General features: G+C 49.5%; 1 protein-coding gene and 1 long non-coding RNA gene across 9 annotated transcripts in view; one reads left to right on the top strand and one right to left on the bottom strand.

Annotated features, from left to right (window-relative positions):
• Positions 1 to 23470, bottom strand: part of LOC123851742 (disks large-associated protein 4) — a 62192-nt gene that overhangs the window by 17592 nt on the left and 21130 nt on the right. For 5 of the 6 annotated variants that reach the window (XM_064573128.1, XM_064573129.1, XM_054510081.2 and 2 more), the window contains 3 exons: positions 13738 to 14099; positions 11059 to 11147; positions 10087 to 10499 (listed from right to left, as the gene is read on the bottom strand). In XM_064573128.1, the coding sequence (XP_064429198.1) occupies positions 10087 to 10477 (391 nt within the window). In that variant the 5' untranslated portion in view covers positions 10478 to 10499; positions 11059 to 11147; positions 13738 to 14099. Of the gene's footprint in view, positions 1 to 10086; positions 10500 to 11058; positions 11148 to 13737; positions 14100 to 14767; positions 14805 to 23470 lie in introns of those variants that run through there. The other variant, XM_054510082.2, reaches the window with a different exon arrangement.
• LOC123851749 (uncharacterized) overlaps positions 1 to 23470 on the top strand; it is a 118159-nt gene that overhangs the window by 86420 nt on the left and 8269 nt on the right. The window lies entirely within an intron of this gene.

Here is a 23470-nt window from a genome sequence, read left to right as displayed (position 1 = left end):
AGAGAGAGAGAACACGAGTGGGGGTAGAGGGGCAGAGGGAGAGGGAGAAGCATACTCCCTACTGAGCAGGGAGCCCGAAGCGGAGCTCCATCCCAGGACCCTGAGATCATGACCTGAGCCGAAGGCAGACACAACTGACTGAGCCACTCAGGCACCCCAAGAAGATGTAACAATTATAGACATGTATACATCTAATGACCACCAAAATACATGAAAGCAAAGATGGACAGAAGTGAAGGGAGAAATTGACAGTTCTACGGTAACAGTTGGAGACTTTAATGTCCCACTGACAATAACAGAACAAGACAGAAGATAAGGAAATAGAGCATTTAAACAACACAATAAACCAACTAGATTTAACAGACTTATACAGAACACCCTACCCAACAACAGAATACACATTCTTCTCATGTATACATGGGACGTTTTCTACGATAGACCATATGGTTGTGGCACAAATTAAGTCTTTTTTCTCCCCCAAGTTTTTTTAAAAGTAAGCTCTAGGCCCAATATGGGGCCTGAACTCAGAACCCCAAGATCAAGAGTCGCATGCTACACTGACTGAGCCAGGCGGGTGCCCCCACAAATTAAGTCTTAATAGATTTTTAAAAAGATGTAAGTCATACATATATCTCCTCTGAACACAGCAGGATGAAGTTAGAAATCAATTTAACAAAAGGAAAACTGGAAAACTCAAAAAACTGTGTAAATTAAACAATACACTTATTTACTTATTTATTTTTAGAGGGTGGAGGGAGAGGGGGAGGGGGGAGAGAGGGAGAGAGAAAGTCTTAAGCAGCAGGCTCCATGCCCAGTTCAGAGCCTGATGCAGGGCTTGATGTCACGACCCTTAGATCATGACCTGAGCCAAAATCAAGAGTTGGATGCTTAACTGACTAAGCCACCCAGGCACCACCACCCCCCCCTTTTTTTAAGAGAGGGAGAGAGAGAGAGAACAATTTACCTTTAAACAACCAATGGGTCAAAGAAGAAATAGAGAGGAAATCAGAAAATACTGAGAGATGAATGAAAATAAAACATACCCAAACTTATGAAACACAACAAAAGTGGCTAAGGGGGAAATTTATGGCTATAAATACATGAAAAACTTATGAAACATCTCAAATCAACAATCTAACTTTACAACTTAAGGAACCAGAAAAGAAGAACAAAATAAACCCAAAGCCAGCAGAAAGAAGGAAACAAGAAGGATTAGAGCAGAGATAAATAGAGACTAGAAAAACAATAGAGAAAAATTAATGAAACAAAAAGATCAGCAGAACTGACAAACCTTTTAGCTAGATGGACTAAGATAACAAATACAAAAATCAAAAATGGAAGTGGAGGCATTTACTACCAATTCTACAGGAATGAAAAGATTGTAAGGATACTAGAACAGTTACACACCAATACACTGGGTAACTGGGATGAAACGGCCAAATTCCTAGAAACACAAAACCTGCCAGACTAAATCATGAAAAAATAGAAAATCGGAATAGACCTTTATCTAGTAAGGAGACTGAATCAGTACTCAAAATCTCCCAATAAAGAAAAGTCCTAGACCTGATGGCTTCATTGGTGAATTTTACCAAAGTTTTAAAGAACTAATCACTAATCTTCAAACTTTTCAAAAAATTGAAGAGGAGGAAACACTTCCTACCTCATTCTCTGAGGCTCCATTACCCTGAAACCAAAGCCAGATGAAGACACTACAAGAAGAGAAAGCTACAGACCAATATCCCTATGAATGTCAACACAAAAATCCTCAAGAAAATACTAGCAAATACAACTCACTGGCACATTAAAAGGGTTACAGATCATGACCAAGTGGGATTTATTCCTGGAATGGAAGGATGATTCAACATGAAAATCTATCAGTGTACTACTATGCCACATCAACAGAATGAAGGAAAACAACCACACGATCATCTCAATTCATACAGAAAAAGCACTTGACAAAATCCAACACCCTTTCATGAGAAAAACACTTAACAAACTAGGAATAGAAGGAAATTGCCTCAACATATTAGAAGCCATCTGTGAAAAACCCGCAGTGAGCATCATACTCAATGATGAAAGTCTGAAAGTGTTTCCTCTAAGACCAGAGATATGGCAAGGATGCCTACTATTACCACGTCTGTTCAACAGTACTAGAAGGTCTAGCCAGAGCAGTTAGGCAAGAAAAAGAAAAGACATCCAAGTTGGAAAGGAAGAAGTAAAACGATCTGTTTGCAGATATGATATTCTATGTAGAAAACTCCAAAGATTACACATGCATGCACACACACAGCAGAACTATTACGTGAATTCAGCAGAGCAGCAGGATACAAAGCTAACAAAAATGAGTTGCATTTTTATATGCTAATGATGAATAAGCTGAAAAGGAAATTATAAAACAATTCCATTTACAATAGCATCAAATAGTGTAAAATATTTAAGAATTAACCAAGGAGGAGAAAGGCTTGTACAATGGAAACTACAAAGCACTGCTGAAAGAAATTAAAGACACAATAAACAGAAGTACATCCCCCTGTTCATCAAGACTTAATATTGTTAAAATATCAATACTACCCAAAGCCATCTACAGATTGAATACAGTCCCTTTCAAAAATCCCAACAGTGTGTTTTTGCAGAAATAGAAAAACCCATCCTAAAAGTCATATGCAATCCCAGGGGACCCCAAATATGCAAAACAATCTTGAAAAACAACTAAATGGGAGGACTCCTACCTACATCGTGATTTCAAAACCTGCTACAAAGCCACAGAAATCAAAACACTGTGGTGTTGGCATAAAGACAGACATATAGATCAATGGAATAAAATAGCCCTGAAATAAACCCTTGCATATACGGTCAAATGATTTTTGACAAGGGTACCAAGACAAATGGGGAAAGGATGGTCCTTTCAACAGATGGGGCTGGGAAAACTGGACATCCACATGCAAAACTTAGACCCACCTAATGCCATCTACAAAAATTAACTCAAAATGGATCAAGGACCTAAAAGTAAGACCTTTTTACAACAGTAAAACTCTCAGAAGAAAAAACAGAAAAGCTTCAGGACATTGGATTTTTTTTTTTTTTTTTAAGATTTTATTTATTTATTTGACAGAGAGATACAGCGAGAGAGGGAACACAAGTAGGGGGAGTGGGGGGCCCGGTGCGGGGCTTGATCTCAGGACCCTGGGATCATGACCTGAGCTGAAGGCAGATGCTTAACAACTGAGCCACCCAGGCACCCCAAGACATTGTATTTGTAATGATTTTTTGGCTGCGATATGAAAAGCATAGGTAACAAAAGAAAAAACAAACTGGACTTCATGAAAATTTAAAATTTTGTGCATTACAAAAGTCATCTACAGAGTAAAAAGATAACCCACAAAATGGGAGAAAATATTGCAAGTCATATATCTGGGCAAGGAATTAATATTTAGAATATATATAGATCTCTTGGGGCGCCTGGGTGGCTCAGCCGTTAAGTGTCTGCCTTCGGCTCAGGTCATGATCCCAGGGTCCTGGGACTGAGCCCCGCGTCGGGCTCCCTGCTCAGCGGGAAGCCTGCTTCTCCCTCTCCCACTCCCCCTGCTTGTGTTCCCTCTCTCGCTGTGTCTCTCTCTGTCAAGTAAATAAAATCTTTAAAATATATATATATATAGATCTCTTAAAACTCAATAACAAAAAAGCAAATAACCTGACTTAAAAATGGGCAAAGGACCTCCATAGACATTTCTTGAAAGAACACATATGAACAGCCCACAAGCACATGAGGACATGCTCAGAATCACTAATCCTTAGGGAAATGTGAGTCAAAACTATAATAAGATACCACCTCACACCCATTAGGATGGCTAATCTGAAAAAAAATGGGAAACAACAAGTGTTGGCAAGAACATGGAGAAACTGGAACCCTTGAGCACTGCTGGTGGGAGTGTAAAATGATACAGTGACTGTGAAAAACACTGTGGTGGTTCCTCAAAAAACTAAAGATAGAATTCCCATATGATCCTGCAGTTCCACTTCTGGATATATATCCAAAAAGAACAAAAGACAAGGACTTGAGGAGGTATTTGTACACCCACGTTCACAGCAGCATTACTCACAGCAGCTGAAACCTGGAAGCAATCCACATGTCTATTGACAGATGAAAGGATAAGCAAATGTGGTGTACACATACAATGGAGTGTTGTTCAGGCATAAAAAGGAATGGTGTTCTGAGATATGCCGTGACATGGAAGAACTTTGAGGACGTTCATGCTAAACCAATCACAAAAAGGTAAATACTGTGTGAAGTACCTTCTATGAGGTACTTGGAGTAGCTGCAACATAAAGACAAAGTATAATAATGGGTGCCCGGGGCTGGGGAGGAAGGGAGAATGAGAGGTTATTGGTTAATGGGTAGAGTTTCAGTTTTACAAGATAAAAAGTTTATGGGGATGGATGGTGGTGACAGTTGTACAACAATATGAGTGTATTTAATACCACTGAACTGGACATTTAAAAACAGTTAAGATACAGGGCGCCTGGGTGGCTCAGTTGGTTAAGTATCAGACTCTTGATCTTGGGGTTGTGAGATGGAGCCCTGCGTCGGACTCTGTGCTCAGTGGTGAGTCCGCCTGAGATTCTCTCTCCCTCTGCCCCTTCCCCTGCATCCCCTCTCTAAGTAAACAGATAAGTCTTTAAAAAAAAAAAAAAAGAAACCAGTTAAGATGATGTTACATTTTGCCACAATAAAAAATTAAAAAAAAAAAAAGAATCAAGGGTGCAAAAGATTGATATGAACCTATCAAATTTAAAAGTTAATGATTAAAAAGTCATTAATTTTATTTTTTAATTTATTTTTTAAGATTTTTTTTTTTTGAGAGAGAGTGTGCGCGTGTCCACGCAAGGGGAGGGGCAGAGGGGGAAGGAGAGGTACAAGCAGACTTTTGCTGAGCACAGAGCCTGATGCAGGGCTCAATCTCACAACCCTGAGATCCTGACCTGAGCTGAAATCAAGAGTTGGTCGCTTAACTGACTGAGCCACCCAGGTGCCCCAATTTTTTTTAAGGTTTTATTTTTAAGCAATCTCTACACCCAATGTGGGGCTCAAACTCAAAATCCCAAGATCAAGAGTTGCATGCTCTACTGACTGAACCAGCCAGGTGCCTCACAAAAATCATTAATTTTTTTTTTTAAAGATTTATTTATTCGTCAGAGAGGGAGAGCGAGCACAAGCAGGGAGAGCGGCAGGCAGAGGGAGAGGGAGAAGCAGACTCCCCGCTGAGCAAGGAGCATGATGCGGGACTTGACCCCAGGATCATGACCTGAGCCGAAGGCAGTCGCTTAACCAATTGAGCCACCCGGGCATCCCCAAAATCATTAATTTTAAAACACAAGCGATAGTATCAGAGAAAATATTGACCCTGAGAGAAACAAGATTCTTCTCTGAAGAAGATTTTGTAGGATTGCCAAGAAAGAGTACTGACATTTAAAGGTCTTCCCCTAAGGGCCAGTTTGTCACCCTCCAGCAGGATGTCCTTAAACTTAGATGGACAATAAACCACTTTAATGTTAGCAGTACCTGTCACTTTGGCACCAATAGAAATCACAGATAATTTCATATCACATTACAGCTGTCACAGATATCTTGAAATAATGTTTACTCTCATCACTACATGGAAATTATAGTAATTAGACTCACTGCTAGATTGTTATGTAATGTCTTAACAAAAAAGTATAGATTTTGATGACTCTCTATTAATAAAATTGGTTTCCTTTGTTATTGTGATATAATTTCTACTATATGTGATTTAAAGCCAATTTTTTGCAGTATCCACAAAAGCCTACCTTTCAACAAGCCCTGCCCAGTTAGTTTCTCAGTGCCTTGATGTTTTTATCCTAATTTTTATTTTTTTTAAAAGATTTTATTCATTTATTTGACAGAGGGAGTACCAGCAGGGGGACTGGCAGGCAGAGGGAGAGGGAGAAGCAGACTCCCCGCTGAGCAAGGAGCCCAATGCGGGGCTTGATCCCAGGACCCTGGGATCATGAGCTGAGGCAAAGGCAGACGCTTAACCAACTGAGCCACCCAGGCGCCCCCCTAACTTTAATTTTTATTAAATTAATACATGTTCATAACTTTAAAAATAACTAAAAGCACAGCAGTGAAAGAAAACAGATAGGACTACAGCAGAATTAAAAACTACCGTGTGGGTGGCTCAGTCAGTTAAGTGTCTGCCTTGGGCTCAGGTCATGATCTCAGGGTCCTGAGATTGAGCGTTGCATTGCATCAGCCTCCCTGCTCAGCGGGGAGGCTGTTTCTCCTTCTCCCTCTGCCCCTCCCCTGCTCGTGCTCTCTTTCTTCTCTCAAATGAATAAATAAAATCTTTAAAAAAAATAAAAATAAAAACTACCGTGTATCAAATGATACTATCAAGAAAATGAAAGGGCAACTTACAGAATGGAGAAAATATTTGCAAATCACATATTTAATAAGGGTCCATTATTCAAAACATATAAAGAACTCTTGCAACTCAAACAAAAAGACAACCCAGTTAACACATGGACAAGGGGCGCCTAGGTGGCTCAGATTGTTGAGCGTCTGCCTTCCACTCAGGTCATGACCCTGGGATTGAGTCCCTCATCGGGCTTCCTGCTCAGCGGGGAGCCTGCTTCTCCCTGTCCCTCTGCCTGCCGCTCCCCCTGCTCGTGCTCTCTCCCTGTCAAATAAATAAATAAAATCTTAAAAAAAAAAAAAAAACAAAAACTGGCTTCGTCCATGTTTAAAAAAAACGTCATGAAAAAGGAACAGAGGAAGCACAACCTCTTATATGGATGGCCATATGGACAGAGATAAAGTAAAAACCTCCCAATCTCCACAGATTTCTCCAACAAAAATGTAAAAATAGCCAACAGGTATATGCAAAAATGCTCGACATTATTAGCTATCTTGGAGATGCAAATTAAAACCACAAGGAGATACTACTTCATGTCCACTAGGATGGCTAGATTCAAAAAGACCAATAATTGCAAGCGTTGATGAGGATGTGGAGGAATGAGAATCCTCATATTCCACTGGTGGGAATGTTAGATGGTGCAGCCACTGTGGACAATAGTTTGGCACTTTCCTCAGAGCGTTAAACACATTGTTACCATATGATCCAGCAGTTTTACTCCTAGGCATGTACCCAAAAGAAGTGAACATACGTCCGCACGCACGCGCGCGCACACACACACACACACACACACGGGTGTTCAACAGCAATGTTATGGATACTAGCCCCGAAGTGGAAACAATCCAATGTCCCTCAACAGATGAATGGATAAAATGAAGTATACCCATACAGTGGAAGCGTATTCAGCAATAAGGAAGGAAGTGCTCATAGATGCTACAACTTGGATGAACCTTGGGAACATTACGCAAAATGAAGGAAGCCACACACAAACGACCACCATGTGTGTAAGTATCCAGAATAGCAAATCCCCGAGACAGAATTCATGGTTGCTAAGAGCTGAGGAGGAGGAGGGAATGAGGAGTGACTACTAATAGTTACAGGGTTTCTCTTTGGAGTGATGAAATCAGTAGTGATGGTTGAACACTGTGAGTGTGCTAACTGCCACTGAACGGTACACACTTTAAAACACACTTTAAATGGGTGAATTTCATGGCATGTGAATCAGATCAATAAAGCTGTTACAGCGTGAAAAAAAGAAAAGAAAAAGAAAGGCTTCCAGAAAGACAGACAACTGAAAGATAGATATAAGGAAGAAAAGATCAGAGGCTGAGGCTCCAGCCGACAGGTCCCACATCTGAGTGATGGGAATTTCGGAAAGAGAAAACAGAACAAATGCAAGTGAGGAAATTATTTTTAAAAGTAAATGCAAGGCAGGGCACCTGAGTGGCTCAGTCGGTTAAGCATCTGCCTTTAGCTCAGGTCATGATCTCAGGGTCTTGAGATCAAGCCCCATGTCGGGCTCCCTGCTCAGCGAGGAGTCTGCTTCTCCTTCCTCTTCTGCCCCCCTTCCCCGGCTTGTGCTCTCACTTGTACTCTCTCTCAAATAAATAAATAAAATCTTTAAAAAAAAAAAAGTTAATGCAAGGCTATTTGTCAGAAACAAAAGACCTGCGTCTCCATAGAAAGGGCCTATCCGCTGCTGGCACATGAACGAAGCCCCACTCGGCCCGGCGCTGCGGAATTTACAAGAGAGGTCAAGTGAGGAGCCTAACAGCTTCCATCAATAAAAAAACACAAAGGCCTGAGAGGTGGAATGCATCAAACTTTTCAGTACAAGTAAAGGAAGCTAAACGCAATATAGCCTTAAAGATTCTGAGGGAAAATGATTTTCAACTTTATAGGTGTGTGTATATATATAGGTTATAGGTGTTATATATGTAGGTTATATATAATATATATACCTATAAACATATACATTTACATATATCATTTATTATTTTCAACTTTACACCCAGCCCAACCCTGTGAGGTCTGAATAAAGATACGCAGTTTCCAAAAATTTATCTCGAATTGAAGGTGTGTGGCAGCAAAGTGAGGGACGATAGCCAAGAAAGCAGAAGGCCATTGGTCTGGAAAGCAGGGTGTCCACCATGGGACAGCGGCCAAGGGCAGTCCCAGGTGATGGAATGGGAAGTCTCTGGACAGCAGCTAGGCAGTAGGCCCAGAGAGTAACCTGGCCAGATGAGAAGAGAGAACGAGAGGGCACCAGGAAAAATATGAAATCATGAGGTTATCTGATACGTGTGCATATCTGGGAAATAACACAGATGCAGGCTGGCAGATCTGGTGGAACGTGTGAGAAAGTAACAAGAGCTTAGAAAATGAAGAGTATAAAAAAGATGAGGCAATCGTTCATTTTAGGAAAAATAAAATGTGGAAAAGGAAATGAAATCATCATACAGTATTAGGCTCTGCAGTGAACAGTATTTCCATGCTCACGGGGCCCAGAACTACTGGTGGTGTTTAACCCCAAACGGTGATGTCCCACACGGAGGGTGGCGCCCAGGAGGCAGACATGACCAAGCCAACTGCTCATCTCTTAGAGCAGGAAATCAATACATGAAGATGATGAATTTGAGAGGAAATAAAATACCAGAACGCACAGCTGCCGAGAGCTGCAAGCAGGGAAGGCGGGGGCCGGGTGGCGGGCTACCTGGTTCCTGTTGGAAGGCTTTCAGTGCCTTCTCTGGGCCTTGCCTCCACTCTGACTTGTTAAATACTCTTACTGTGGAAAGTTCTTAAGACTGTTCTCTGCACAGCAGCAGTGTGACATCAAAGCCGGGACACTGGCCTAGAGGTCCATGGATACGGACCCATCCAAGGGGGCTCTCCTAGGCCCCATGCCATCTGGGGTCAGTGGGATGCTGGCTCCATCCCTTCTGGATACTCTGGAGACCTGTCCTTCCTGCACGTTCTTTGGTGAGGGCCTTCACTGAGGACGAGCTGTGGCCCCTGGGGCCATGGCCTGGAGGTTATCAACCACCTGTGAATCTAGGCTCCCTGCATAATTTTAGCTCTTTCTGGGACTCATTTCTTGGGGGAATTTTTCGAAACAGGCACGATACAGATAGAAACAGAAGTGGAGGAGTAGCTGGCTTCTGTGTCATCCGTTCACAGTTCCTCACACCCTGCTGAGGCCCGAGGTTAGATCCCTGGGGCTTGGCATATGGTAGGTGCTCAATAAGGAGCTGTTGAAGGCCTAAGTATGGTACCAGCTGTCTCTGTGTCTGCCACTTCTTTGGGCCCTCCCATGCGTGGCCACCTCCCATCCTCACAAACGCTCACACAGTTGGGGGGCAGGAGTATCTACCTCTCCGTTACACAGAACAAACTGAGGCTGGGAGGCACATGACTATGGTCACTTCACGAGGAAGGGAAGAGCGGCATCCCAGCCCAGGTGTGGCTGAGCCCACAGCCTGTGCCCCCAGCAGCTGCTGCCATAAATCCTTCCCGAAGAAAGGTTAGGTTAGGTAGAGAGATGGCAGAAAGACGGGAAACAGGAGGGGAGCTCACAGCCGACTCCAGCAGGGAACCTGAGGCACAAGCCGGGCCCCCTTCTCTCCAGCCCAGGGGCCGTCCCTGCGGCACTCACCTTCTTCAGAGAGGTTGTTCTCTTTGGTCTCCTTGTCCATCTGGCAGCACCAGCCCTCCAGCCGCTCCGTTTCTGCCTGCAGGAGCTTCAGGAACCAGAAGCCGTCCCGGCGGCAGGCCCCTGGCTGCACTGGCTCTGCTGGGGAGCTGGAGGAGGTCTCGAGCCAGGGGTCAGGCGGGGGCAGCGACGATGCCTCTAGGGCAGGGTCGCTGTTGTCTCCATAGGAGAGGTTGCGCTTGATCTGGGCAATCTTGGGGGCCTGCCGAGGGCCGGCATCGATGCTGATGGAGTTGGGGTGTGGGGTACAGTCCGGGAGGCTCCTCTCAGATGACTTACAGCTTGAGTCATTGGCATCCTGGGTATCTGAGTCGGTGTCCCGTCGGGAGGACATGCTGTGAGAGGGGGCGCTGCTTCTGGGGGGGTGGAAGGGTGGGGGATGAAGTGGGGCAGGGATAGGAAAAGGTGAGAGTCACCAGGAGGGCCAGGGACCAAAGGCCACCCCAACCCGGACACACGGGAGACAGAGAAACGGATGCATCGTCTGCTCACCATGCGCCTGAAGCGGGTCCCACAGCCCCCCCGTCTCATTCTCTGCTCAGCCCTTGCCCCGCCCGTCCGCGCCCACACGCGCACGCGCGCACACACACACACACGGACAAGGTCATAAGGTTGCCTGTTTACTGCAGTGGGGCCAGGAAGCCCACCAACATCGGGGTGCTGGGCCATGTCTCTGCTGGCCTCGGCCCCCGGAGGGCTGATTAATCTCGTAGAGCAAGCGCTCACTGGCCCGCCCGCCTGCCTGCCCAGCCTCCCATGCCTGGGCCACTGCCCGAACCCCAAACCCAGCTTGGTTATTAGAAATCCAGCAAGGAGAAGTGGGTTAGGGAGAGCAGGAGGAGAAGGCGCAGGAGAGGTGAGAGCAGAGGGAGGGAGAGGAGGGGGAGAAGCAGCCACCACCTGTGTGTGACTTACCGCCAGTCGTCCTCTACCTGAACCCCGATGGACTGGAATTTGGTAGCGGGACTGGGCTCCTCTTTTGGCACTGGCTGAATGCAGTCAACCTTATTGAAGGACAACGACAGCAACAGCACGGAGACAAAGACAAAAATAAAAAACAAACACCACACTTGCTGCTGAAATTCACATTAGTGGGACGACGCAGAAGGACAGACAGACACGAGGCATGCGGACACTGCACATGGGCCCGAGGCCAGACCCAGTGAAGCCGGGCACTGCTCATTCGCGCGGAGGCGGGCGGGCAGGTGGGCGGGAAGGGGGGATGGGGTGGAGATGACTGGCTTTCCCTACTCTGAGGAGGGTGCCATCACATCGATTGCTTTGGGTCCGTTGTCCTCCGAGAGGTGGGAACCGTTCCTTCTAGTCCTCTCCTTTACACGCATCAGAGAGAAGAAAAAAAAAAAGAAGGACGACGAGAGAGAAAGAAAACACACACACACACACAAAGCCACAGCCGTTATCTGGTGTAGTCGAAGCTGGGGGCTGTCTCGAGGCAAGGATCGCTCCCCCAACCCTGCCGCTGAAGGGCAGGCTGGAGGCGCCTGTCTCAGGGCCAAACCTTGGACAGCGGTTCTGGATTTGGAAACTGCCCGCAGGTGATACAGTGAGGCCCCAGGACACTCTGGGATGCTGTCCCTGGGCCTGGATGGCTGAGGTGACCTTCAGCAGTGGGTGGGCCTGGGGAGCAGTAGGAAGGACCAGGGCCAGGGCCAAGTGCAAAAGCTAGCACTTTTCCTACGCTCCTGTGAAGTGGAAGGAAACCCGGCAGCAATCATGCCCTGAGTCCTCCGTTCTTCTCTGGGACTAAGATGTGTGGCCATGGAGCAGCCAGGCCAGCCCTTCCATCACTGCTCACGAATGAGGAGAACCCACACCTGACCTAGGGCTTGAGGTACCAAGGGGTGGGATGCGGGTTGTCAGGGCATCCCTGGAAATTGGGGACTCCCAGTCCCTTGTCTTCACAGATGTGGAAGGGGGGCTGCAAGGCTTTCTGGAGCAGGGGCCGGGCGCCAGGCTCCTCGCCATGGGGACGCAGCTGCATTTCTCCTGCAGCAAAAGTCCACTTGGGAAGTGCAGCATCACGGATCTCAAAGAGCTGTGACGAGAGCTCGGCACAGGAGAGGGGGTGAATCCCAGAAAGGGGAAAGCCCAGATGGTCCTAAGAGCTAGGATCCTCATCCCCACGTGAATTTCTGGATGAAAGGAACCAACGGTGAGCCTAGCTCAGACCTTCTGAAAAGACAGGAGCCTCTGGTTTGGCCAAGGAGAGGGTGGGTCTGCCCAAACAATGGCCCTCAGTGGTCAAGGCCAAGAGACTAGGCTATTCTCATGTCCCTAAGAATCCCTCTTGGAGGAGTTTCACAGGGCGGGGGCTGGACTCCTTACGAAGGAGCCCAGAAATCATTAGTCCCCCAGACAACTCTGTTTCTGTATTTGTGGGGAAACTCAAGCCCCAAGTTGCCTCTTAGGGGGAAAAGAATTCGGGCCAGTGCAAGACATTGGCTAGTGAGCCTTCTCTGGTCAGAGCCAGGGGTTCTCCCTCGTGTCTCAAGTTCCTTGGGCATTCTAGCACTCTGCCGTCCACTCAGCCACATCCGGTTGCTCAGGGGCGGCTGGGGAAATGGGGAGCCCTTGCAGCCCTAAGCCACAACACACACCAGCTTGACCTCCCTGAGGGCTCCACCTTCCCCAAGCTCAAGGCTCACCGTAGCCGCCCTCCCTTCCTCCTGCCCTGAGTGTGGTCCACTTTAGTCTGACGTCCAGCCAGAGCACGGAGAGTTCTCTCACTCTGGAGTCAAAGCAACTCTTGACTCTGCGAGGCAGGGCTCCAGCTGCCCCAGCTTGGCTGCCAGAGAACAGATTACTGCTGTCCGGTGCATGCAGGAGGCGCGGTGACGCAGGGGAGGGGACACTGGTGTGCCCTGTCCTGCTGCGTGCTGCGGCCATGGGTGCATAGTGAGTTTGGCTTCCAGGAGGGTCTGCTGGCTTTGGCCACTCAGTCCCGGGGAAATATCTGCCTGGATCCTTTCCCGTGGAGGGAGGCATCGGGACAAGCATCACACTTCTCAATTTGACATGGGCCTGGTGCCTCGAGCCACCTACCTGTCCCCAAGGCCCGAGGGGGCTCTGGGTAAAGTTCCCCTCAAGTAACCCCCATGGCTCAAGGCCTCTGGGTCCCGGGCCCAGGCCCATCGGCATCTAGGCTCCACGCTGCTCCCGCCGCCAAGCGGGGCTGTGGCCTCCACGCCCGAGCTGACCTTGGATTAGAGAACTGTTAGGCCAGTCCCACCTCCCACAAGTCGGCTGGCAGGGCAAAGGGTGGAGTGGACAGACAGACGGTGGACAGGTGAACAGTGGACAGGAGATGGCTGGCTGAGTGTAACTACATTCACTGGGACAGCCCATCAGAGGAGCAGGGGCACATGCCCACAGCTGCAGACCACCACAGGAGTGGGCAAATGCAAGGAAGGCGTGGCTATGCGTGTAATTTGGTTTGGCCACTTAGAGCCAACCCCCCCCAAATACAGACAAACCACTTTGCCCCAGAGCCCTAGTGGGCCTCCACCAGATGTAATTACACACAGGCAGGTGCAGAGTGGGCTGAGGACACAAGAGTGTGAAAGGGACCCCTACTTGTATTCCTATAGATGACAGTTTCCTTTTGGGGATGGCCTCAGGGTGGGATTCAGAGCTGGTCAGCGTCCCTTGTTCACTCTTCAGAGCTGCATGTTTTGGGGGTGGCTCAGGAGCCTCAGGGGCTGGGGTGATTCCGCCCCGTGTCACACTGGGCGGTCGGGTACTGCTGTCCAGGCTGTCCGACGAGTTGCTCAGGCCCGACTGGCTTGTCACCTCACTCTTGTGGTCCTGGCTGTCCAGGTAGGTGTCCTGGGCAGACTCAGTACTGCTCTGGACCGTGACAGAGATGAAGGGCTTTGACGTGGTACGTGGAGGGACCGGTGGTGGGGTCTTCTTATATGCCACTAGGCATGATGAACCTGCAGACAGGGGAGAGGAGGATAGGGAGAAGGTAAGGTCCCAACCCTCTCGAACCCCTTTCAGGTTCGAGAACCCACCTGACCAGCCCTAGCTCTGGCCTCCGCTGTTCCCTCAAGGAGGATTTCTGGAGCAGGAGAGTGGGGGGGGGTCTGACAGCAATGACCAAGACAGACAGACACAGGCCCTGCCTCCCCTCCTACTAGGTCAAGGCCAAGTCTAGCTGGGGATGCCACCATGGACCAAAGACATCCTCCACCTCATAGTCCCATACAAAGGTATTTTCCAGCTGGGACATGGGTTAGATGATAAAGTTCATGGTGCCACAAGACAGCCTGACCCAGTGCAAGGGGAGACAGTGACAGCAGAGTAGAGTGCAAGAATACTAAGCAATGTTAACCTTGCTTCCTAAAGCTCACTGAGAGACCTACTGCTCCCCCGGACTTTTCCTCCTCTACCTTTCCTCTGCTTGGATGCCCCCTCTCTGTCTGGTCAAAGATGAGCACCTCCTTCAGGGTCCAGCTAAACCTACCCCCATCTTGCTGTTCCACCCCCCCCATACATATGGGGTTATGTGGAAACCCCATACACCAGTCTGCCTCCCTTAACACTCCACCATACCTGGTCCAATTCCCCATTCTCCACCATGATTCAGGGAACCAGGACCTACCATGGGTGGGAGCTGGGGTCATCTCTGAATTCCAGATGTAATTACACATCTGGCCTGGGGCTGGCCCACAGCAGGGGCACAGAATGCTGAAGGTCCACAGCTGGCTTATTAAATGCCCAGCTTTTTGTCTGAAACAGAAGGTGCTGTTCAAACAGCAGTCGCCACTTGCTGTGAGGGCCTGGGTCAGACCCGACAGCTTTTCTCAGCATCTTAATTCCAAACGCCCTTTCCCCCATGAGGATTAAAACAAACCTCTACCTGAGTGACTTTAAGCTCTGCCTTCAAGGGGCTACTGATCAGGGTGATGCTGATGGCCCAAAGGAAACCCACAAAACCAGGCCCGGGGCTGCAGGGGCCACCAGCAAGGCACAGCAGAATCCGTCCGCCACTGTGAGAATCACTACCCAGCCCTGTCAGAATGGCTAAATTACAAAACGGTGACAACACTAAGTGCTGGTGAGGATGTGGGGAAACGGAATCACTCATACATTGCTGCTGGGAATGCAAGACGGTACCGCCACCCTGGAAAATGGTTTGGCAGTTTCTTTCTTTTGGAGATTTTATTTTTAAGTAATCTCTATTACTTAGGGGGCTCAAACTCACAACCCGGAGATCAAGAGTCATCCGCTCTACTGACTGAGCCAGCCAGGTGCCCCTTGGCAGTTTCCTTTAAAGCTAAATATGCAGTTATCATACAATCCAGCAATTGCACTTTTGGGCATTTACTTATCCCACAGAAAATGGCAACATGTTCACAAAAGAACTCCTACATGAGTGTTCATGGTAGCTTTATTTGTCCCAGCCAAAAACTAGAAACCACCTAGATACTTCAGTGACTGGGTTAACAAACTGGCACATCCAGACTGGAATACTACTGAGCAATAAAAAGGAACCAGCTACTGATATAGGCAACAACTTGGATAAATCGCAAGTGAATTATGCCAAGTGGAAAAAAGCAATCTCAAAAAGGTACATACTATACAGCTCTATTTATAAAGCATTCTTCAAACGGCCTGATTATAGAGATGGGAAGCAGATTATTGGTTGGTGGGGAGACGACGGGGAGAGGGTGATGCGGAGGCTGGGAGGGACATGGGTGTGGCTATAAAAGGGTGGCAAAGATCCTCCGTGTGCTAAGAAGTGGGGACAGGCGGTGGACACATGAACCCGCACAGCACTGGACACGAAGCGAGTAAAGGGAAAATGGTGGAGTCTGAGTGAGACCGGCTGGCTAGTATCTACATCAATATTCTGGTTATGACATTATATTAGTGTTGTAAGATTATACCATTGAGGGAAACTGGGAAAAGAGTAGATCGGATCCTCTGTGTTATTTCTTACAACTATGTAACTTGCAATTACCTAAAAATAAAAAATTTAATTTAAAAAGCCCTTCCATCAGTCGATTCATCCGACAAATGTGTTAGGCCAGGCCCTGTACAGACTCCAGGAAAGCTAGGAGCCTCATCAGCAGAGAATCAGTCGTGAAAGGAGTGCTTGAACGGTAACAGAAGCCACAGTGGAAGAGCCTGGGAGCCGGGCCTCAAGCCTGAGTCTGGAGGTGACAAAGGGCTCTGGGAGCTCAGAGCCAGGAGCGCTCAGTTCCCACTCTGCTCAGAATTTCCCAGTCCTGCTGAGGCCTTGAGGGAGGGATCTGTCCAACACACCCCCAGTCTCTGCCTCCCCAGCCTGAGAAGGGCGGCCCACGGGCAGAAGACGACAGGCAGGGCAGGCAGGAGGCTGGGCTGTGGTCAACAGGAGCAGGACCCTTCCATGCACTGCCCGGCGGGAGAAGGGACGGGCCCGCTTGGGGAGGAGGGGCTCCTGTGTTCAGCTTGAGGCCATGAAGCACAGGCTCAGCCCCAAGCTGGGTCATTCACTGAGCTGTACTCAGCAGCTTTATGGCTTTGTAATTTAAACCTCATAGTGACCCTGTGAGGCGGGGACAGGATTGTGCCCACTTTACAGATGGGGCATGGGAGGTTCAGAAAGGTCAGATAACTTTTTTTTTTTTTTAAGATTTTATTTATTTATTTGAGAGAGAGAAAGAGCATGAGAAGGGGTAGGGTCAGAGGGAGAAGCAGACCCCCTGCCGAGCAGGGAGCCCCATGTGGGACTCGATCCCGGGACTCCAGGATCACGACCTGAGCCGAAGGCAGTTGCTTAACCAACTGAGCCACCCAGGCGCCCCAGAAAGGTCAGATAACTTACCCAGAGCTGCTAACAGTAAGTGGCAACCAGCATCTGTTCAGCTGTGCAGCCTCTCTCACTCTGCTACCCCAGCTTTAGGCCCCTCCCTGCTAGGACGGGGCTGCACTGATCACTGTGCCCCGCAGTATCCTGCTAGATTCTGGAGCCCGTCTGCAGGGGCGTGCCCAAGCTGAGATCGGACTGCTGGAGGAGGGAGGGCCTAGACTAAAGGCAGAGGCCTGGCTTCTAGGCCCTGGCAATCACTCATGGAAGTCTCTGGCCCACTCTGGACTTTCCAGTACCCCCATCTGTTCAGAGGGTGGGGAGGAGTTCTAACCCAGGTGGTAGCACACCATATTCACACGGCCCTTGACAAACTCAAAGCATTTTCCCATTCGTTCTCATTCAAGGATAGGAGAGATTCCTGCTCTAAATCCCTTCTCTCCACTGCCTGAAATTCTACCATGAGAGTCATTCCTTTGATGGTAAGGAGCCAGAAGCCAGAAGGCAGCAGAGAACCAAACAAGCCTGAGTTCAGATCCCAGCTCTGTCTTACACTAATTTGGTGGCCACAGGAAGGGATTACAGAGGCTACATCACAGAGAGTAAAGCTTCAGGCCCAGGGCTGCCATGGCTCCTATTAGTTTCTGGTACAGAGTGAGCTAGACCTGGAGTGGGGGTGGGGGGTGGTGAGCTACCTCTGGGTCACTGGTCAGAGAGGCTGGGCTCGTTCTCTGACCAACCCTGGGGAAGTTTTCCTGCAAGAGCTAGACATTAAGAGCAGCTTGTTGAAGCCAATGGCCAATAGCGCCCAGCAGAGCAAGAACTGGGTTCTAAGCCTGGCTGAGGCTGGGACCCATCACGGTCCTTGTCCCCATCTGTGGGGTGGTGCTGTCACTGGCCTGAAGGAGTTAGTGTGTGCAGTGACCTATGTGGAAGAGGCATCCCTGTCAGGAGACAGTGGGGTGCCCAGACAGAAGACTAACCCTCCAGCCTCTCGCTCAGGGTTGTCCAGGTCCAGAGTCCTGCTGACACACACTCAGAGGGAAAGTGAACTAGCAAGGGGCCAGGCCACATGGCCAGATGTGGTAAGAGGAAAGGTGAACTTATCTAGGATTTGCTAGGTCTCCTGGGGCACAAGTCACAGCCAGGTAAGTGGTGTGACTAAGAGGGAGGATTTCAGGGCCTTGGGGCCTCCCCGGGCGGCAGGCATCCCTCAGCTCTGAGCACTGTCTTTCCCCAGGGCAGGAGGATGAAAAACAGGCCCAGGACTGGACACTCCGGCCATTCTGTGTTCCTTGCCCCCACTGCCCTTCTTCCCAGCGTGGGGCTATTACACATGCTGCTCCTTCTACCTGGAAAGTCCCCACTCCTCATGCTTCCAGTGTCCCTTCTTCAGAGAGGTCTCCTCTGACTGCCCTCTACTCTCAGATCAGCCAGCATCTCCATCAGAGCCCCTGTCGCATTTGTCATCTGCTCATTTAGGCATTTACTTGTTGATGGTTATAGGCTTGGGGCCGTTGGGGGAACTCTGTCTGTCTTGGCACAGCAGGTCATATCCCAGGCCCAGGGTACTACCTCAAGCTTTAGAGAAAGCTCTCAATAATATTTGTTGAATGAGAAAATGAACCTCATCCCTCCCATAAAAACCGGTTAGTTGCCCCAAGTCAAGATCATGTAGCTTTAGCGAAGGCTCCCAACACTGGAGTATGTAAGCTTCTTGTCTCCTCCCCCTATTGGAAGCCCTTTCTAAAGCCTGGTCCCGACTGACCACCCATCTCTGCAGCTTCATCTCCTGTTCTTCCACCCCCTTAGCATGGCCCTTCCAGCTTCAGAGAACCAAATGTACGTTTTTCCAAACACACCACACTCTGCATGCACCCAAGCCTTTGCACATGCACTTGGCCTACCAGAATCCCTTTGCGGGTCCTTCAGCCAGTCCCTCCACCCCAAGCTCTTGCTGGCCCAGGCAGTCTGCCCCTCTCCTTTCTCTGTGGATCAGCTGGAGCACTCGGGGCTGTGGCTGTGCCCGACTGAGTGTGTGTCCCATGCGTGTCACCAGCCCAGGACCCAGCCCAGGATCCAGCAAAATCGTCATTTGCCAGTTAAACTTTAGAGGGGGGCAAGTGTCCCAGAGACCCAAGATGTTGGACCTGGCCGGCACCGCATCCTCCAGGATGGGACTGTGGCCCTCCCTGCCCAGGGGAGACATTCTATGGGCCACAATTTATAATAACATAGCACGTGGGTCCAACTTTTTTGTCCATTCACTCTGGAAGACGTTCAGATTTGCCCAGGAAGCTAGAGACTGAACGTACCTCCAGCTGACCCACAGCAGTGCGCACACGGAGGCGCCCCCCCCCCCAAGGAGCTGCATGCTTCCCTGCCCCCATCTCGGCCCAGCCAGTCCGTCAAGCCCAGGCTCAGACAGGAGCCGGTTGTGCGAGGCCTCCTCCGTGCAGTCTGCCCCCGGCCCCAGACATCCAGCCCAGCCTCCCTGCCCCACAGCACACAAGTCCTTGCTTCTTCTAAGTAGAAGCTCCCTTTGTCTCATTTCTGCCTTCTGCTTCAAGATCTTATCCAGCAAACTCTATCAGGTCAGAATGAACTTATTTCTGCATTTTTTTTTTAAGTCAACGTGTAACAAGATGACCCAACAGAGCTTTAGACACTCAGCAGAATGGCTGTGACTCTGTCTCCCCAGAGATACAGACGAAGCCACCGCAGGCAAGTAGCCTCCTGCAAATGCTTTGGAGGCCCAGCATGGCCCTCCTGCTGCTGGCAACCGGGGGCCCAAGCTTGGCAGGGATGCTGAAGAAGAGGCCTAGACTCCTGAAGAGCAGAGGGTGCAGGGGGCCCCAGACAGTGTGGGAGCCACGGCAGCGGGCTTGACAAGAGGCCGTGGGGCCCACGTCAGCCCCGAGGACAGACAGCGCTGGCCTCTGAGCCAGAGCTGCCTTAACTCCTTTTGCTGGCCCTGCCAGGCTGAGGAAAGGGCTTGTCAGAGGAAGGGCTCAGGGCCTATGGGATCCCTGCCCTCTCTCACCAGTGAGCAACCTGTCAAATGACACAGCTCAACGGGGCAGCCCATTTGGGTGCTGTGGGAAAAACAGCTCAAGGCTTCCACCTACCAGTCTCAAAGGCCTCCCTTCGTCCCTCTGTTTCTTCCCCCAAAACGGGAAGTTGGGAAGCAATTCCGAGCAGCGAGGTCAGGATCAGGGACAGACTGCCCTCTCACAGCCACATTCCTGCTGACAGCCGTGACCCCACTGTCCCACCGTGTCAGTCTGGAAGCTACCTCCCTCGCTGTGCCTTCAGAGCTAGCAACTTCAAACTTTAATTCCAAACTCCAGCGAGAGCACCTGGCAGCATCTCTTACCCCAACATCCTCCTGGGAATCCTCCACCACTCCCCAGGACCAGGTGCTTCCTAACTGCCCCTCCCATCCATTCCTTGTCCCCTTGATCTAGAGCCAGCCTCCCCTAGAACACCCAGACTGCTCCTCTCTGGCCCCCAACCTCCTATCCTGCCTTTCCAGTCCCTCCTCCACCTTGGTCGGCCACTTGAGAAATGCAACCACATCACGGCTTAGTCTGAAACCTTTCCATGGTGCCACAACCCACCCAGTGGACTTGGAACAAACCCTTCAGCGGGGGCCTTCAGGGCCTCCAGAATCGACACCTGCCTCGGACCCCAACGTGCACAGGAGCCAAGAGGTCACAAACGTGGCACACAGGGGAAGACAAAGCAACAAAGCTCAGGGAGCCCCGGCCCCACACTTGGAGTCCTGTCTCGGAACCAGGATGCGCTCCGATGCCAACAGAGGCCCTTACCGAGCACTGGCTGGGCCAGGCCTGAGCAGGGGCTTCATACACAGTCCCCATGGCTCGGGACCCTATCCGAATTCACCTACTTGATAACATTTGTTTGTAACCCCGAAACCGACACCCACGGCGTTTTTGTGGTCACTGCCAGACGCGCACAGGGAAGCGGAGCCACCCACCCAGTGCACGCTTTCCTAGCTAAGCTTGAACAAGGGGACACCCTGCCTTCTTGTTTCAGCTCTCCTACTATAAACCACTGTGCTTTTCCTGGTCTATTTAGGGATATGTTTTTCACATTTTTATTCTTTCTGTTGGTGATTTCTCCATAGCGCTGAAGAAGGCCGTGATGTGCCTGTGGAGAAAATAGGTATCCAACAAGCCTTGTGCGGGCATGAGTCATAGTGCTATTGGCCAATTCAGTGTTAATAAACCATTAGTATATTATTTTTAAACAGAAAGACGCAGAAAACAAGGTTATGTATTGATTGGCTGGTGGAAATGTGACCAAAGTCTTGCAGGGTCTCGATTTCCCCCAGGAGCCATGGTTCAGAACGCATTCACTAATTCAGCGTTTGTCAGACTTCATGAACGTAACTACTGCAAATGAGGAGGATGGATTGCACTCCAGCCAACTGAATCCTCAAAATGGGTGCATGCGAGGTAGGTCTGCCACTGCTCCAGTTTACAGATGAGGCTCAGAGGGGCGGAACAATGCCCTACCTAGCTCACCTCCCAGAGAGGCAGTGTTGGCGCTGGGGCTTAAACCTGGGCTGCCGGAAGGCTACTACCCTGTGCCCCCCACCCACTGCACTAAGTGGGTGAGGGTCATGTGGAGGCAGCACCCTTGGGCACATCAATGATTTCACCCAGAAATGGGGTGTGCTACCCAATATGCCCTGAGTAGGAGCCAAAGAGATGACAGATAGGAAGCTTTATAATCATGGGCGGGGCCCCTGCAACTACTGTTACCATGGTTTCTGGATCAAGGAGAGAGTGATCACCTCCTGGGGACCCCAGTCACCCACTGGCAAGGAAACGTGGGGCTTTCATGTGAAGGGATCCTCTGTGAGCAAAGGAGCAGGACAGGACAGCCCCCAAGGCATGAGAAGACCGTTGTGGGCAGGGCACGGCTTGGCCAAGTAGGACTGAGGTAATGTTGCCAGTGAAGGGAAGACAGGGACCAAGGCAAGGAGGCCTGAGGGCTGTGTCCTTGGCTTCCTGGGGCTGTCAGGAACAGAGGCATCTTCTTCCTACCTGCAGTATCCCTCATAAAGTCCGTCCCAACTGGCCTGCAGTCAGGGTTTTATAGCACCAGACCTGACAGCAGCCGGAGGGCAGATCACCTCCTGTCTCAATAGCCCAGTGCACCAGGCAGCTCCACGTAAAGTGCCAAGGCCATCTCAAGCTGAGAGTGTCCAGAATGAATCTGAATCCCTTTCTCCCCCACAATGGCCTTGCTCTCAAGAGAGCGGGGACCTCATGCACTCAGTTACACACTCCAGAAGCCTGGGAATGCCCCCCCTTCCCATCCACCTCCATCTGCCCCTCCCCCACAAAAGCACATTTTATAGAGACTGGCTTCTATCCCCACCAGCCTGGTCTAGGTTGCCACTTTCTGTCCCCTCTCCTTTCTGCTTTGTCAGTGGCCCAACCCACCCACAACCACTCTCCCAACAGCAGCCTGAGGAATCTTTTTAAAGTACAAAATGGACTACTTCCTTCCCTTTCTAAAGCCTTCAAAGGCTCCCCACTCCATGAAGAATAAAAGGCACACTGCTCACTTTGGCCTACAATAAGAACTGGCCTCCCCATCCCCCCATCTCCAGCCTCGGTTCCTATACCTTCTCCTTGCTCATTCTGTTCCAGCCGCACTAGCCTCTTTGCTGTTCTCAAACATTCTGAGCATGTGCCCACCTCAGGGCCGCTGAACCTGTGAAATGATCCCCACCCTCATCTTTGCATGTCTACTCCTTCCTATCCTGATCTGTCTCTGCTCAGGAGTCAGGTCCTCAAAAGGACCTCTCTGACCACCCTGTTTCATTCATGCATTAAGCAACTTACTGGTTTACTTGTCTTCTGTCGCTCTCCTACCAGAAAGGGATCCTGAGTATCTAATACAGGTTCCCGAGGGTGGAGACCCTCAATATCTTGTATAATTTACAGCACCAGGCCAATACATGGTTGGGTTCTGTAAATACCGAATAAATGAACAACTCCCTATTTGACAGTTGGGCAAACTGAGGCTCAAGGAAGCAAAATGATCTACTCCTGAGTCTGAGTTGGAATCCATTGCCCAGGGCCAGGGCTTTGAGCTCCTTTTAGGTCAGTCCCAAAACACACACACATACACGCACACATACAGGCGCACTATAGGGACACAGTCTGGTGGGATGTAAAGCCTTGAGCAACGCTGTTTGAAGTTGGGTAATGAGGCTGTGGGAATGAGAGCTCAATAAATCCTAAGGAATGGGTATCAGAAATTGTTTGGAAATAACCATTCCTAGAAGTTGGCAGAGAGGGAAAGCAAGCAGTGCTTCCAGCAACATTTTCCAGGCCAGGCGTATCACAAGTTCAGATTTAAAAGAATCATTACTGAATGAGTCCTGCCCAGGTGCTACTTCATTCCAGACATAGGCCTGGGAGGGGAGATAATTATCACTGATGTTTTATAGATGAGGGAGCAGGCTTT

This window comes from Mirounga angustirostris, unplaced genomic scaffold, assembly GCF_029215605.1.
Source record: "Mirounga angustirostris isolate CCGP_5_RB_7025 unplaced genomic scaffold, mMirAng1.0.hap1 SCAF_10, whole genome shotgun sequence".
Lineage (NCBI taxonomy): Eukaryota > Metazoa > Chordata > Mammalia > Carnivora > Phocidae > Mirounga > Mirounga angustirostris.
This window is presented reverse-complemented; position numbering and strand designations above follow the sequence as displayed.